General features: G+C 40.8%; 1 protein-coding gene across 1 annotated transcript in view; it reads right to left on the bottom strand.

Annotated features, from left to right (window-relative positions):
* The window catches only part of STK4 (serine/threonine kinase 4), an 86,867-nt gene that overhangs the window by 50,742 nt on the left and 18,685 nt on the right, over nt 1-17,440 (bottom strand). The window contains exons 5-9 of the mRNA XM_040638389.1: nt 15,700-15,864; nt 11,515-11,682; nt 9,865-10,002; nt 7,105-7,233; nt 6,139-6,325 (exon numbers count right to left, since the gene is read on the bottom strand). Coding sequence (XP_040494323.1) covers nt 6,139-6,325; nt 7,105-7,233; nt 9,865-10,002; nt 11,515-11,682; nt 15,700-15,864 — 787 coding nt within the window. The remainder of the gene's footprint in view (nt 1-6,138; nt 6,326-7,104; nt 7,234-9,864; nt 10,003-11,514; nt 11,683-15,699; nt 15,865-17,440) is intronic.

Here is a 17,440-nt window from a genome sequence, read left to right as displayed (position 1 = left end):
CTATCAAGTCTTCCCTGGTACGGAAAGTATAGACACATCCTCACTATAGACAGCTCAAGGATTGAATGAGTGGAAGCACTGGAGGCCCCCCTCCTGCTCTAAACACACAAAAATTCAAGGCTTAACAAAACAGAAACATTATAGTGCTCAAAACTAGAACAGGAAACTCTGCAAATGGCAAAAGCAACAAAGGAACCCACAGCGCTGAAGTGAATGGCCCACTGGGAAAACCAAACCATAGAGACTAGTTTTAAGCCTGATGTGGGAACAGGAACTGGGATAAAGACAGGAGCCAAGACATGTTTATAAAAAGGAAGCTAGAAGTCACTTCCCAGCACAAAGATAGAAGCCAGGACAAACTCTATCCACAACCTCAAGGACATGGCTTAGGAATGGCTTCTGCCCATGTGAAGGGTGGAAAGAGTCAACTTCTAGAAATGTAATTCCTTTGGCTGTACCACAAGCACACTACAGAAATGAGAACTAATCTAAGATTCCACTGGAATGAAATACCCCTTACGGCCCCACAAGGATACCTATGCAACTCAAGAAACATAAGAGACCTCCAAAGAAGATACTTCCCACTGAAGATAAGCCCACAAACAAAAATCACACAAAAAAATCTAACAGCATGAGAGATAGCAGATACAATAAACAGCACAAATTAGACCCAAAAAACTCAAGAGAAAAGACTGATCTAAAAAATACCTTATGAGCACCTAGGTGGCTTAGTCGGTTAAGTGCCCAACTCTTGGTTTCGGCTCAGGTCATGATCTCGAGGTTGTGGATCGAGCCCCACATGGTGGGGGGGGGGGGCAGGGCTTGCTGAACTGAGCGTGGAGCCTTCTTGGGATTCTCTCTCTCCTACCCCTTGCTCATGCTCGCACTCCCTATCTCTCAAAAAAAATTAATTTAAAAAAATACCTTAAAATAAAGACATTTATAATATTCAAAGAGATAAAGGAATAACATTTGTAAGACAAGACTAGAACATTACAAAAGAAGAAAAATCGGATTTAAAAATAACTAATTAAAACTTCTAGGCAGTGGGGTGGCTCAGTCAGTTAAGCGTCTGCCTTCAACTCAGGTCATGATCCCAGGGTTCTGGAATCGAGCCCCAAGTCAGGCTCCCTGCTCAGTGGGGACTCTGCTTCTCCCTTTGCCCCTCCCCTGCTTGTGCTTGTTCTCTCTCTCAAATAAATAAAATCTTAAAGAAAAAAAATAAAAACTTCTAGGAAGTAAAAAATTTTTCCACAAAATAAACTCAATGTCTGGGGCAAACCGTTGATTCAATATGGCTCAAAAAGCAATGACAGAGTTAGAAGATAAATCCAGACAAAACACCCAGAGAGTGGCACAGAGACTTTTTAAAACATGGGAAATATAATGGAGAAGTGGGTATAAAGGGAGATACCAAGGCTCTGATAGCTGCTATTACTCTCGTGGATTGTAAAGTGGTACAAGCTTCAGAGGACAATACGGCAGCATCATAATGTGACAAATACACAGGAAACCATTCAAATACTTCTGAAAACTATGCCTAGGAAATACTAAAAAGAAGCAACATTTATACGTAAGATGTTCCCTGCAGAGTTATTTATGATAGTGAAAAATTAGGAACAACCAAAATGTCCAGCAACAGATAAATGATTAAAAAACACTGTTAAGTGTGATAAATATAAAAAGGGGCTTTGCAGCAACATGGAAAATGCATACACTTATTAAGTGGAAAATAATCAGAAAACAGAATATCTAGGCAAATTATTACTGTATAGGAATCATATAGGCACATGGTCAAAAACAGGCATTATTTGGGCGCCTGGGTGGCTCAGTCAGTTAAGCGTCTGCCTTCGGCTCGGGTCATGATCCCAGGGTCCTGGGATCAAGTCCCGCATCAGGCTCCCTGCTCAGCAGGGAGTCTGCTTCTCCCTCTGCCCTTCCCCCCTGCTCGTGCTCACGCATGTGCTCTCTCTCGCAAAAATAAAATCTTCAAAAAAAATAGGCAAAATTTATTGGAGTGAGAGGGTAAACTACTTTCTTTTTCAACAGTTCATTCATATTACTATAATACTATTGGTATAGTAATTTTTAATATAGTAAATGAGAATAGGAGCAAATGAAATATCTAACTTTTCAAAGACAAGGAATAAACTTCTAGAAAGATCTGTAAAATATAGTCGATTGTTAAAAAGCATTATCAAAAATTTCATATAAGTTTCTAACCTAGATGTCCTCCACAAATTATGTATGTGAGCCTTCCAATTTTCTTGTTACAGTTTCTTTAAAATAAGAAACTAAAATGAGGTTCTCTGAAACTAACGCAAACAACTATAGGGATAGGTCTTTTTTTGTTGAGTTTATTGAGGGTAACAGTTGTAATTTTAATTTTCGAGGATTAAACATTTCACAAGTCAAAGACGACACTAGATGAATGCCTACTTATTTTCACAGATTTCAACTTCTAGAAACTTCAGTTCTCTATTAGTCCTGAGTTATACAATCTTTATAAACATGTGGACTATTTGAGCTGTAAGGGAAAAGGAAAGTACATAAGTTTAATAATTCTTTAATTTTACTGATTAAGGCACAGAGGCCTGTACAAGGAAAGTGACTTCTCCAAAACAACACAGAGAGATAGCATCTGAGCCAAGCTTAGTCAAATAGCCTCCTTTAAATGTTTAAAATGAATTCTGAAGAAATGGTATGATGTCTGAGATGTGCTTTAAATTAACTGAGTTTATTTTCTTTGAGCGAGGCTGAAATCTGATGGACGGTGAGTTAATCAGGTTTGAAACTGGGTGACAGGTCCACTGAGGTCACTCATGATATTATTCTGTGCAATTACGTACGTTTTAATTTCCCATGATGAAAAGTTTAAATAACTCCTAAAACAGTAAGTGGTAAAGATCTCAAAATAAGTGGCAGATCTGTCAAACCTGTAGTCCAAAAACTGAATTAAAAGACCTGTAGCAGATGACTGGTGAACTGGGTTTATTTAATGTCACTCCGCTGTGATTGCTGAGGATTTTAAGCAGTTTTTCATCATGTCTATAATAAAAGATGCATGTTTCTCATTAGACACGCTAAACTCTCCAAGCTCAGACACTGAACAAACAACCCACTGAATTCATTAGCACTTTAAATACATTTGGAAAATTACATTTGGAACAAAATTAATTCTTTAAATAAAAAAAGGGCAGATTTTCCATAACATGTGCATGCACAACAGATGTTACGGGCCGGCCTCGTTACACTACACGGTGATTAGAATCATCTGTATGATTAAAGCCCTTAAAACAGGGGCGCCTGGGTGGCACAGCGGTTAAGCGTCTGCCTTCGGCTCAGGGCGTGATCCCGGCGTTATGGGATCGAGCCCCACATCAGGCTCCTCCACTGGGGGCCTGCTTCTTCCTCTCCCGCTCCCCCTGCTTGTGTTCCCTCTCTCGCTGGCTGTCTCTATCTCTGTCAAATAAATAAATAAAATCTTAAAAAAAAAAAAGCCCTTAAAACAAGTAGAAGATAAAGCCCTCAGAGTCAATGAACAGACTAGAGGTCAGCACCTCCCCTTACTGCAAAACAAACCTTCCTAACAAATCGCACTGGCTACTTAAAAAAAAAAAAACAAAAAACTAAATTTAGTACACAGCACTCACTTGATAATTTATGTAACACCAAACACATTTCTAGGGTGCTTCGATCTGGAGTGTAGGGGATGAAACTATGAAACATACCTAACAACACTGAATGAGATAAGAATTTAAAGGGACTAGTGGGTGACAGTGTTTTTATAAACTCTTACAAATTTCCATTTTTAAGGTCCCCCCTTCATGCTTGTGCTCTCTCTCTCTCTCTGTGAAATTAATAAATAAAATCTTTAAAAAATAAAATAAAATAAAATATATATAATCCTACTACTAATAACTACTTTCAATAAATGATTTATTTACCTCTAGCCTTTTTGGGGTTTATTTTTTCAGTCTTTTTTCTCTATGCACATTAACGCATTATAATTTATCTTCTTACTTTTGTAAAACCAGAGTATGCTATAATTTTGCTTCCTTCTTTTTTCACTTAACATAAGTATTTGCCTAACTCACTAAGTATTCCCCCAAAACAGGATTTTTAATGTTTTTGTATGCATAATAGTCCCTCTTATGGTTGTATCATAATTTATTTGACCAACCATCTGCTAGTAAACATTTAAATTAATCCAGATTTTTTTTTTTTTACAATTATAAATACGACGTTTGGAAAAATTCTTGAATATAATATGTCTCAGTTTTCAATTATTTTCTTGGACCTGATTCCTAGAAGTGGAATGTACTGGGTCCAAGGTTTGAACCTTTTAAACTCTTGATGCATACTACCTTCCAAAAAAGTTATACCAATTTACGCATCCATCAACAGTACTTCTACTCTTCCATCACCTGTATCCTTCTGACCAGAATCCAAACACAGATGATGAGCCTTGGCCCCCAACGAGAAGAAAGAAAACAAAAAAGAAAAGCTTTTCTCTTCATAAACAAAGGGTTGATTATAAACACACAGACCTGAAAGGTGAAAAGCAGAGGGGGCTGCCTGGGGCCCCTGGCCTAGACCTGCTCACTCCAGTCATGAGAAACCAGCTGCAGTCCCCTTGCACTGATCTACCGTTCTCTTAGCCGCTGGGACTCTGGGTACATTGCTCCCTCTGCTGGAACACCTCCACCCGCCCTACTCATTGCCAACCTTCCTGCCTTTTCCTCCAGGAATTCTTCAGTAATCCCCAATGCAGATTGAATGCTCTTGCACTCTGCTTTGACAAGCCCCTAGACTACCTCTATTTTAGAACTTGTTTCACACACTGAAGTGTAGCTAACGGTCTGCCCGCCGCACAAGACAATGAGTTCCTTTGGGGCAAGGACTCTTTCTTCAGCACCTGGCAAAGTCCCTGGGAAACAGCACTGAAAAAAAAATTCATGGAATGGGGCGCCTGGGTGGCGCAGTCGTTAAGCGTCTGCCTTCGGCTCAGGGCGTGATCCCGGCGTTCTGGGATCGAGCCCCACATCAGGCTTCTCCGCTAGGAGCCTGCTTCTTCCTCTCCCACTTCCCCTGCTTGTGTTCCCTCTCTCGCTGGCTGTCTCTCTCTGTGAAATAAATAAATAAAATCTTTAAAAAAAAAAAATTCATGGAATGAATTCATCACAAAGCAGAGGGTCTAGAGCAGGGCTTAGAGAACTTTTTCTGTCTGTAAAGACCCAGAGAACAAACATTTCAGGCTTTGGGGGCCATACGGACTCTGTCACAACCGCTCACTTTGCCTCTGTGGCGCAAAAGCAATCACAGACAATATGTAAATGAATGCACATGGCTATGTTCCGATAAAACTTTATTGCCAAAACCAAGTGGCGGGCCGGATTTGGCCTGTGAACCACAGTCTGTCGCTCTCTGGTTTAAAGGAAGGACCTTTAAACTTTAAAAAGGAAAAAAAAAAAAAGATAATGAACAGATCATAAAGACTTAAGCCTACACGAGGCTCTGGCTACAATGTGCATCCAGAACTCAATTATCATTTGTATCCCAAATTCCTTTCCTCTGTGAGTTGGCCTTTCATGCACAGAGTAAGGGAAGGGAAACAACAGAAGATCATAGGAGAGGACAGCAGCCTGAGATGGGAGCTGAGCCCCAGTGTCAGGCTGCAGACACAGGGCAAAAAGGATGAGCAGGATAAGAAGCGAAGCAGAGATTCAACTAGAAGGGATCTGATAGGACTTTCAAAGCTGTACAGTCATCCTGACTACTGACTGTCAGAAAACAGAACACAGACTGAAGATATCTACAGTAAATAGCTCAGAATCTCATCACACATTGAATTATGCATCAAAACAATACCTGTGCTTGCCTCCACAGATCAAAGAAAAGGAGGGGAAATGACGACATTCGATGAAAGGTGGCCACTCTGGTTCAAAAGAAGGTCCTTCCTCATTGCTGACACTTTCTTGCCTCTGCCGTCTCAGGTCAGCTCTCCCTTCCCACACCCCCCACCCCTGCACAACCAGAAAATGACTCCAGCCTGAGCCCATGTGGACTATGAAAGCCGGTTTTCCCTGGATGCGTGGGGGTTGTCAGAGGAGGGAGTATATTTAAGCAGAGCCTTACTTTTCATGGTCCCTTCCTCTTCCTCATCCTCCGCGTTGATCACCATGGTGCCCAGCTGTGACGGCAATGTGTCCCCGTGCTCGATCATAGTGCTGGCTCCATCACTCACGGTGCTGGCTACCCGGACAGTGCCCATCTCATCACCCGCTGCTCGAACCATCGTGCCGGAGTCCATCTCATCCTCCTCCTGTGAGGGGACCAAACTTCAAATCGGGCCTGACTAGATCGAAAGGTCTGAGTCTTTGGAATTACTATTATTCATCTCAGTGCAAGCATTTCTGGATTTGACACTGACTGGGGTTCTAGACCCACACCCCTTAGAACTAACAGCAGTCTTAACCACAGAAGATCACAAAGTCAGCCAGGCAAGAGCAGCATATCTAACCCAGGAGGACCGTCTCCCTTTCCCCTTCCTCTCTCCTTCATAAGAGTTTTATAACAGAGGGGCACCTGGCTGGCTCAGTCAGAGAAGCCTGTGACTCTTGATATCGGGGTTGTGAGTTTGAGCCCCACGTTGGGTGTAGAGATTACTTAAATAAGTAAGTATTTTTAAAAAAGAGTTTTACAACATAGATCTAAGGAGCTGAGGTGCACACCCTTGGAATCTCAGGCTTGTGAGAGAGTTTGTGAGTGTAAAATTCTACATTTTAGCATGAATCCTTGATTCCTCAAAAGGGCATGAAAAACCAAGTCTCAGACCTGAGCATTCGCTTTTCTGAATAAAAAAATTGAGAAAAAAGGTGAATTTGAGGGGCCACAGAGTAAAATTTGCAATAGTCTTAGAAGCACTGTGAGAAGAACAGAGCCTCAGCAAGCCCTTAGCAGTGTCCAGGACAGGACGTAATCACGCAAGAGGCGTCTCCAGCTCCAGGCCGCTCTGTTATCCCCCACTCATGTCACCCAACCTGACAATCACGCAATAACTCGTATGAATGCGTGAGGCCCACAGCAAGCTCTGACACTTACGGAGTTCTCCTCGTCGTCCTGGTCCACCTCCCGCTGCTGGGCTTCCTGGCGTTTCAGCTTCACATCCATGGCCTCGTTAATTAAGTCCCGCAGTATCGACACTCCCTTGGCACTCTTGACAAATGGGTGCTTCAATGAGAAAGCAGACAACATTGGAGATGGTTTCGATGGCACCGGTGCCCACACAGTGCCTGGCACCCGGGAGGTACCTGATAATATCTGCTCAATCCACGAACCTCATCTTTCTCTTCCTGTTTTGGGTGAGAGTTGTGAAACCACACTCATTTTATAACTCTGACCGGACGCACATTCAGGGTTCGCCCATCTTTTTCAGCCTGGCTGCAGAAGTCTCCTCTGTTCCTCTCTGCCAAATCTTGAGATTCTCAACGGGGTGGTACCGCCCCCTAGAGGAAGTTTTCTAAACATGCTGGGAGCTCGTGGTTGTCACAGTGTTTGGAGAACACAGAGGGCATGTGAGGGGAGGCAGGGACACCCACAAGCCTTCGAAGTGTGAAACGGTCCTGCACAACCATGAACCGTGGCACATTCTGCACATCGTTCAAATGTCACAGAGGATATATACACTTGAGTAAATAATCCTCCAAATTTTTTTTAAGACTTAAGCAAAAAGTCCAGTGATTTAGAAGATTGATTTTGGAGGGTAATGCTTAAATGTCATAAAGACATTGTTTAAATATCACTGAATAATGTACTCATCCTGCTTATTCTTCCTATACAACGTGTTACCTGGCATTTCCAGCTACTAATTTAAGTAAAAAAAGGATTTTGGTAAAAAAGCATAGTTATCACAGAAATACTAAACCTGGTCACAAATATGTAAGAGACATAAACACCAATAACAATCAGCAAAGACACTTGAAACACAGGGATAGTGTGGAATTTCATTTACAAAAAATGCTTGAATTTTTTAATATTAATCCCACCATACATTTTGGTTATTTGTGTTGGCAGTACAGTAAGAAATCCACACTGTGAAAGTTACATATGGAAATTCTTTTTGGGTCTTCCCAACTTATTCTGACATTGTCCTCCCAGTGTTTCTCTTTGCAACCTGTTCTCTATTCCCCAGCACCCACCAGAGGATATGGTCTCTAAGGTCTTTGTAAGTATTCAAGAGATTGGAAGTATGCCTCAGCATGTGGTGGGACTGCAAAAGAGACTTCTTTTCCATAAAACTTCATCAATACCCCCTCCTGGCAGGAAAAGAATCTGTCAATACACTTAGAAATAAGACCCAGCTCATTTGCAAGAATATCGTCTTTTCCTTGTTCTCTCTTCTCTCCACTTGGAAAATCTGTAAGATCATTTCCCTCCTCTTATCACATACAAATGAGCCTGGTCTGTTATTATTTAACATCATTGTTACGCTAGTGTCCACCCATTCACTCTCCTGTATTGCTTCAATGGAATGGTTTCTGTTCTTATTGCTCTTACCTCTAAACTCATTTATGGCTCTAGGTACAGGTATGTAACTACCTCGCTATGTCTGCGTGTTGAGCCAAGCTGAAGCCTATCTCTATACTGACACACATTTTTTTTATAAATCTTTATGCCATCATTATATCATACACATTATACTCTTTTTAAATTATGGGCATAAACAGATTTTATTATCTATGAATTTCAATCCAGAAGAGCAGTGAGAATATTAGAAACATACATATTGTTTAAAAGGAGGGGCACTAGGTCTGACACGGCTGAAAACCATTGCCTAGCCCAGTAACAACTGTGGATTTGTCAAATCCACAACATATTTCTTTTTTTTTTTTTTTAAAGATTTTATTTATTTATTTGACAGAGACAGAGACAGCCAGCGAGAGAGAGAACACAAGCAGGGGGAGTGGGAGAGGAAGAAGCAGGCTCATAGCAGAAGAGCCTGATGTGGGGCTCGATCCCATAACGCCGGGATCATGCCCTGAGCCAAAGGCACACGCTTAACCGCTGTGCCACCCAGGCGCCCCACAACATACTACTTTCAATAAGTGTGAAACATTATTTAAAGTTACACATACGATATCACTTAATCTTCACGACATGTGAGGCAGATACTTGGTCTCCATTTTACAGATAAGAGAACTAAAGCAACAGAGAAGTTATGTTATTTGCCCAAGGTCACAAAGCTAGTAAACAGAGAGCCAGGATTCAAACCTGAGCAGTGTGGCTTCTGAATGCCACCTCCCAACCACTGAGCAGACTGCCTGCAAATCCCTCACATCCTTCCAGGCCCATGCACCGAGGTTACCTGCTCGGGGAGAATGGTCTTGGTACCACCAGCCCAAAGTGGCCTCCTCCCATCGTGAGCGACAAGAGCACCTACCATTAATCTTAGTTCCTCGTCAAAACTGTGGGCACTCCTGCTTTGGAACCAAGAAGACCTAGGTTCTAGTCTCAGCTCTGCTGTTTCTCAGCTGAGTGACTCTAAATGAGTTAACCTTTCTAAGCTTCCATTTTTTCACCTATACAACTGAAATAATACCCATCCCTCCCAGGGCCTCTGTGATGATTGAATGGCACCCAGCACAGAGCAGGGCTCACTAAATGTCAGTTGCCAGTCTCTGATCCCACAGAGACCTCCATTTTCTTGCATTTTGTCTTGTTCAATGATTTAACATTCTTTTCTACTCAGATTCAAAGCTCCCTAGAGGCAGGGAATGTGTTCTACTTCTTTACTGTCTCCGTGCAGGTGGGCTGGCAGCATCTTTCGGCCAGTATGTGAATGAAACAGAGGGACAGTCATACCTGTAGGAGTTGAGTGGCTGTGGCTCTCTGCTCAGGGCTTTTTACAAGACACTGCTTCACAAAATCCATGAAGTTATCGGACCACAGTTCTGGCTTTCGAAATGTGGGGGGAGGGTTGGTGGGAATCATGAAGATCGCCTAGTTAAAAAAAATTTGGGGGGTAAAATAAAAGTGATGCACTAATAAAAATATGACTAGAGATAGATACCTTCGAAGTTTAAAAAAAGTTATTTTCCTCTTATCCACTGAGAAGCCCATCCAAATGCCAACAAAAGTCTAAGTGTCTCAAAGTAGGAAGTATGACAATTAGAGAAGTTGACACGGTTCTCTCTCTCTTTCACATGTATTCTTGTCCCCTCACCCCCACAATATCTAGCAAGTTTATTTTAGTTTTTGCTAACCACAATACACTGCCTTTCAAAGTGAAAAGGCAAGACTGAGAGCATCAATAGCCTGAAGATCATCTCAGCCCCATACCTGCCAGATGTCCCTCCCCCATTAAAGTCACCATCGCCACTAGATGTGACCAGTGACTGCAAGGAGATCACAAACCTGAAAGTCCCTCAAATCACAAGAGATTTGTTAATGTCCAGGCCAAACCAGTTTAACGTATTTGAAAAAACAAAACAAAACAGAACACCACACTGCAGTTAAATTCTACTATTTCAAAAAATTAAAACCATTATTTACTCTCCAATAAAAAAAGAGGCAGAATTAAAATTTAAAAAAACCTCTAATAAGGAGCTTAAATTATATTTTTTAAATCTATTAGTAAATACTCTCACCCTTCCCCACTTCTGCTCCCAAAAAAGAGGGGAGCTTATCTTTGAGCACATGAACACTTTTTAAAAAATTGTTAAGTCTTTTAATAGAACTAATTAATCAGAGAAGAGGAGGAGCTGGGTTGAGAGGTTTGGAGGACTATGGAGCCACTGAGGAAGGCAGGGTCGAGGCTTTTTAACAGTGCTGTGATGAGCGATCTGGGGTGGGTACAGCTTACAGACCCCTTAGGGTGTCACACTGACAGCTTTGGTGGAGACTGGACCTCTGGGCCCTTACTATTCTAGAAATCCCTGAAGGCTGCAAAGTACAGAGCCTCCAGACGAGGAGAGTCTGGGGATCTACAAAGCAGAACTTACCAGTGTAAATGCCTCTGAGGGCAAGGCAGGAAAAAGATAACAAACAAATCGGGCTGGGTGTTAGTGACGGGTTCAAATAAATAGTTTGCTTTCCTCTTAATACTACCATGAGAAAAACAGTAGAGAAAACACTGTGGTAAGTGACAAGGGATACTTGGTGATTAGGGAATCTTGGAAACTGATAAAGTGGAAAGCCTGTGCCCTGTATAAAGGAGGGGACCACCACTCAGCTCCAGTTAATGTTATGTTAAAATGTGAGCATCTAAACTATTAAAAAATATGCCTTGCACAAGCCAAACCAAGCATTTCTGTGACCCATGTCCTGTACACAATCTCTGGAAAGGAGGTGGTGGATCACACTTGAACTGATTAATGACTACCACTAGTGGAGTCTAGACTGACACTTATCAATTATATACAATTGATTCGTTTACTGTTCGGTACCTAAATCAAGTAAGTCACCAACTTTCTAATGATGACCAGGAGCTAACCACCCTTCTGGTTTCCTTACCCTCATTGGATGGATATCGGCATATGGCGGCTTTCCCTCAGCCATTTCTATGGCAGTTATTCCCAACGACCAGATGTCTGCCACACAGTTGTATCCAATTTCCTGAATCACTTCTGGAGCCATCCAAAATGGTGTTCCTATCACTGTGTTCCTTTTGGCCATGGTATCCTAAAACAGAAAAGGGTAGAGATCAACACTAAGTATTAAAACCATTGAGAAAAAGAGACTTTTCCAACAATAAGAAACATCTTATACTTGAGATACATACAAAAACCATACTCAAGACATGATTGAGCAGGTCACAAAAGAAATTCAAATGACCTAGAAACATAAAAGATTCTCGATTCTTAAAACACACACATTAAAAAACCCACAAAAAATAACAAACACCAAAATGAGGTTGACAAAAATTTGAAAGGTTAATAACAACTAGTGCTAATAACAGCACAGAAAGTCAGGCACTGATATAGTTACTAGAGTATAAATTGGTACAAATTTTTGTGGGCGATCTGGCAGTATTTATAAACCTAAATGTCCATATCCTTTGATCCAAATCTTTTGCTAGAACTGTGTCCTATACACAGGTACCCTAGGATGTATGCACAAGTATTGGAGAAATATTTGGAGGAGAGGCAGGAAAAAGACAAAGGAAACAACTCAAATGCCCATCTAAAGGGGGTAAATTAAATAAAATAAATATCCACCATATTTTTTTAAAGATTTATTTAGGGGTGCCTGGGTGGCTCAGATGGTTAAGCATCCGGCTCTTGATTTTGGCTCAAGTCATGATCTCAGGCTCTGGGGATCAAGCCCTGCATCTCGCTCCCCGCTTGGCAGGGAGTCTGCTTCTCTCCCTCCCTCACTGCCCCTCCCCACCGCCCCACCCCTGATTGCACATGCACTCTCTCTTACTTTTTAAAAAAGATTCATTTATTTATTTTAGAGAGAGAATGCACATGCAAGCCGGGGGAGAGGAGCAGAGCCAAAGGGAGGGAGAGAGAGAGAACCTCAAGCAGACTCCCTCCTGAGCATGAGATCCAATGTAGGGCTCGATCCCCCAACCCTGATCTCAGGACCTAAGCTGAAATCAAGAGTTAGACCCACTGAGCCACCCAGGCATCCCATCTACCATATATTTTTTATTTTTTTTATTTTTATTTTTTTAAAGATTTGATTTATTTATGTGACAGAGAGACAGCCAGCGAGAGAGGGAACACAGCAGGGGAGAGGGAGAGGAAGAAGCAGGCTCCCAGCTGAGGAGCCCGATGTGGGACTCGATCCCGGAACGCCAGGTATCATGCCCTGAGCCGAAGGCAGACACTTAACGACTGCGCTACCCAGGCGCCCCCTCCGTATATTTTTTAAAAAGGAGATAGATACATTTTTCTGGCATGGAAAAATGTACAAGATTTACTGTAATGAGAAAATTAGGTTGCAAAATTATATATATAATTATATTATTGTGTATATTATATATACATGACAAAACAGCAAACAATAATAAATATTGTTATATGGATAGTGAAAGAAAAATCTCAATACACACTGAACTACACAATATTTACATCTAGAAGGTAGAATCACGAAGGACTCTGACATTCCATTGCATATACTTCTGTAACACTGATGGTTTACATGAGTATATAGTACATGTGCTATCGAAAATTAAAAAAAGAAAAATCATATGTGTGTCTATGTACACACATAATTTTTGTTTTTATCATATACATATATTCTATAAAATACAGCGTATTCATAGAGAAAGTCTTAGTTTGGGTCTTAAAGAAAAATATATGAATCTAGCACACATTATTTGCCTACTTCCCCAGAATAGTGTGGCCTTAATGACAGAGAACCTTTCTAGAGCTCCTGTATTTTAGGAAGAAAAGGATTTTAAACAGAACCAAATATGCCACAGGACTTGCCATCATCATCACTCCTGTTCCTTCTGAATGCCTGTGGCTTCAGCTAGGCTATGCCAGTCAGGAGCAAATGACAGGTAGTATTTTTAAATTGATCTCACTTTGTCAGTCCTACGTAAAAAACTAGGACAGGAACTAACTTATCGCTTAGTCATTTCCTTTGCTCTGAAACTTAAATTTGCAGTTTTCAAATAGGGCTACTCAAAGTTGTTTTCAAGAATTATATCCTTGAAAAACTCATTATTTAGAAAGGAGTATTTGGATATCTAGAAATTTTTTGAAAACTGAGAGTAATGAGTGGATACTAACCCAGCTTGATCTGTATGACAAAGTTATATTAGTGCAGTAGCATAACTAGGGAAAATATTAAATCCAGAAACAGACGATGGCTACGTATGTGTGTTTATATGTGTGCATACACACACACACATACATACAGATTGAAGATATGATTAAAATGTCATTCCAAATTACCAAGCAAAGGACAAAAAAAAGTGCTAGGCATCTGGCTAGTGATTTATAAAATTCTGTACTTGGGGCGCCTGGGTGGCACAGCGGTTAAGCGCCTGCCTTTGGCTCAGGGCGTGATCCCGGCGTTGTGGGATCGAGCCCCACATCAGGCTCCTCCGCTATGAGCCTGCTTCTTCTCCCACTCCCCCTGCTTGTGTTCCCTCTCTCGCTGGCTATCTCTATCTCTGTCAGATAAATAAATAAAATCTTTAAAAAAATAAAAAAATAAAATAAAATTCTGTACTTAATTTCCTAACTTACTTTCCACCAAAGGAAGTTCAAATAGGTTGAAAATTTAAATACAAAGAACAAAATCCAGAAAGTACTAAAAGGAAGTATAGGTGAACAGTTATATAATGTTGGAGCAGAAAAAGACTTGTAAAGGTGACATCGAAGGCAGAAACCATAACATAAATGGGAGGTGGATTTCCCTATATAAAATTTGGAACCTTCAGTATTTAAAGAAAAACCATAATCAAAGTAAAAAGATAACTAGCAAACTATGAAAAGATGTTTCAACATATGTAACAAAGGATTAACAATTTTAATATATAATTTTTTAAAGTTTTGGTTTATCTTCTTCAGCAAAGAGATATTTTTTTAAAAGGTCCAACACAGGGGCGCCTGGGTGGCACAGCGGTTAAGCGTCTGCCTTCGGCTCAGGGCGTGATCCCGGCGATCTGGGATCGAGCCCCACATCAGGCTCTTCTGCTATGAGCCTGCTTCTTCCTCTCCCACTCCCCCTGCTTGTGTTCCCTCTCTCGCTGGCTGTCTCTATCTCTGTCAAATAAATAAAATCTTAAAAAAAAAAAAAAAAAAAATTTAAAAAAAAAAAAAAAAAAAAGGTCCAACACAATTAGGAAAATTATTTATTTATTTTAAGTAGGCTGCGCACCCATTGTGGGTCTTGAACTCATGACCCTGAGATTAAGGGTCGCAGTCTCTACTAACTGAGCCAGCCAGATGCCCCCAAAATGGATTTATATACATTTATATACTACAGTTGGAAGCATAAATTGTTCCCTAGAAGCACTTTATATGTTAACAACAAAATCTTTTGAAAGGCCCAGTAATCACAATATGGAATAAGTTCCTGATTTTTAAACATCAAAGCAATTTTTGTGCCATTGCAATACCTATTAAGCTTCCTAACATAATCCAGGCAGATTTAAAAACAAAAACCGCCCAAGAAAACTGTTTGATATATAATGCTGTTGGGAATTTTAGTACGTATCTGTCCAGAGCTGTTTCTATTTTTCTACGTATATGTCATATATACTTAGGTATTTTTCAAAATCAGGTAATTCTGTATTTCCTGTTTTGAAAACATGGTTTTTGTCACTGCCATACACTGATGAGGTAGGAGGCGAATCAAAAGACTGTATCCTGGAACCAGACGAGGAGAGAGTTTTCAGTCAAGTAACTGCCAACTGCTACCTGGTTGAGAAGGTGTTAAGTCTTATTCAAGGAAAGCAGTTTGGATCGAATTTTTCTTCCTTTTGCAAATACGATGAACAGAATTTAAACTTCAACTCTGTCACTTTTTCTTTTAGCTTTTATTTTTATCAAAGTTAAACCATGGGACCTAAACCCCAGGAAAGGATCTCAAACTACTAGATCTTTCGTAACTTACTAGCACCTTTTTACAAGTACAATGAAATCGAGTATTTTACTGAAAAAATAACTTAAACGAAAGGAAATCCTTCTCCGGACAGAGCTGAAAGTTACCAACAGAAGTAACGTTTTTACTTACTGTAAGTTGACCTGCTACCCCAAAATCTGCAAGTTTTGCATGTCCTTCTGTATTTAGCAAAATATTTCCTGCCTTGATATCTCGGTGTATTTTTCTCATAAAATGAAGGTATTCCAGTCCCTTAAGTGTTGATTGTAATATTGTAGCTATCTCATCTTCTGTTAACTAAAAACAAAATGAAAGATTAAAATTCTATCAGTTTACATAATTTTACACTCAAAAAAGGGGAAAAAATCAGATCCAAGCTCCCTTCTTAGAATATAAGATCTTATTCAACCTGTGACAGCATTTGAGAATTTATACCGTCACTCCACTAACCCCTTCTAAAGTTACATCTCCTGTCCCATCTCTTCCCAAACATCAGATTCATGGACCCCCCCTACACAATATCTCCAACTGAATACCTAACAAGCATCATAAGCAGAACACGTCAAAAGCAAATTCTTTATTTCTTCTGCCACCCCACCCCTCCCCGTACCACCCACCCAACCTACTCTATTCTTCCCACAGTCTTCTCTCTTAGGGATAGGCAGTTTCAGATGACCTGGCCAAAAACCTTGAGGTCATCTCTGGCTCTTCCCTATCTTCAAAATATATCCAAATATATCCTCTGTACAATCACTAATCACCCTGGTCCAAGCCACCAGTATGTCCTGCCTGAACTATCCTAATAATTTCCTAACTGGTCTTGCTGCTTCTGCCCTTGACCCTGGACAATGTATTTTCCACATGGCAGTGTGCCATAACGAACCTTCAAAATGCAAGCCAGAGCTGCTCAAAACCCTCCACGGGCTTCCTAAGCCACTCAAAATTAAAGCCAGTCCTTACCAGAGTCTTACAAGATCTGGTTCCCAGCTACCTTCGTCCTCTACTACTTTCTACCTTGCTCATTCTGTTTCAGCCTCGTAGCCTTCCTTGCTGTTCCCCAAACACTCAAAGCACACTTCCATTTCCGGACCTTTTCATTTCATGTTCTCTCTGCCTACAATGCTCTTCATCCAGAAAGTCAGAGAGACCTTCCTCAGTTCCCTCCATTCCTAGATCATTCTCTACCCCTTTATCCTACCTTGTTGGTAAACACAGTTTTATCCCCATCTGACATATTACACGTTATTTGTATACCTATTATGTGTTATCTTCCCTATTAGGAACATAAGCCCCATTTTAAAATGTCTTTGGGTGGCATCTGGGTGGCTAAGTTGGGTAACGGCATCCAACTCTTGGTTTCAGCTTGGGTCATGATCTCAGGGTGGTGAGATCGAGTTCCACGTCAGGCTCCGTACTCAGTGGGGAATCTGCTTGAAGATTCTCTCCCTCTGCCCCTCCCTCCACTCTTGCATGCATGCATGCTGTCTCTCTCTCTCTCAGATAAATACATAAACCTTCTAACTTATTAAAAATAAATAAATAATACGATGTCTTTGGTTTGTTTACTATTGTATCCCTAGCATCAAGAAAGCCATCTGGCACATAGCAGGTCCTGAAAAAATAGTTGTTGAATGATAATGAATAAATGAGAGCAAGAATGCTGATCGACACAGAGTATCTGCTCAGTCCCACGCTGACTTTGTGCAGACCCAACTCCAGTGCTAAACAGATGCAATCCATCAACAAACTCTCAGTCTCCCTTTTGACAACTCACGTTTAGGAGAGAGTATGCTGTGTGCAAAAAACATGGGTTTCAAGATCAGAAAGACCTGGTTTTTACCCTTGGCTCTATGCTCTAGCTGTGTGACCTAAA

The sequence above is a fragment of the Ursus maritimus genome, unplaced genomic scaffold, assembly GCF_017311325.1.
Source record: "Ursus maritimus isolate PB19 unplaced genomic scaffold, ASM1731132v1 scaffold_22, whole genome shotgun sequence".
Taxonomy (NCBI): Eukaryota; Metazoa; Chordata; class Mammalia; order Carnivora; family Ursidae; genus Ursus; species Ursus maritimus.
The sequence above is the reverse complement of the archived record's forward strand: the minus strand, read 5'-3'. Positions and strand labels throughout refer to the sequence as shown.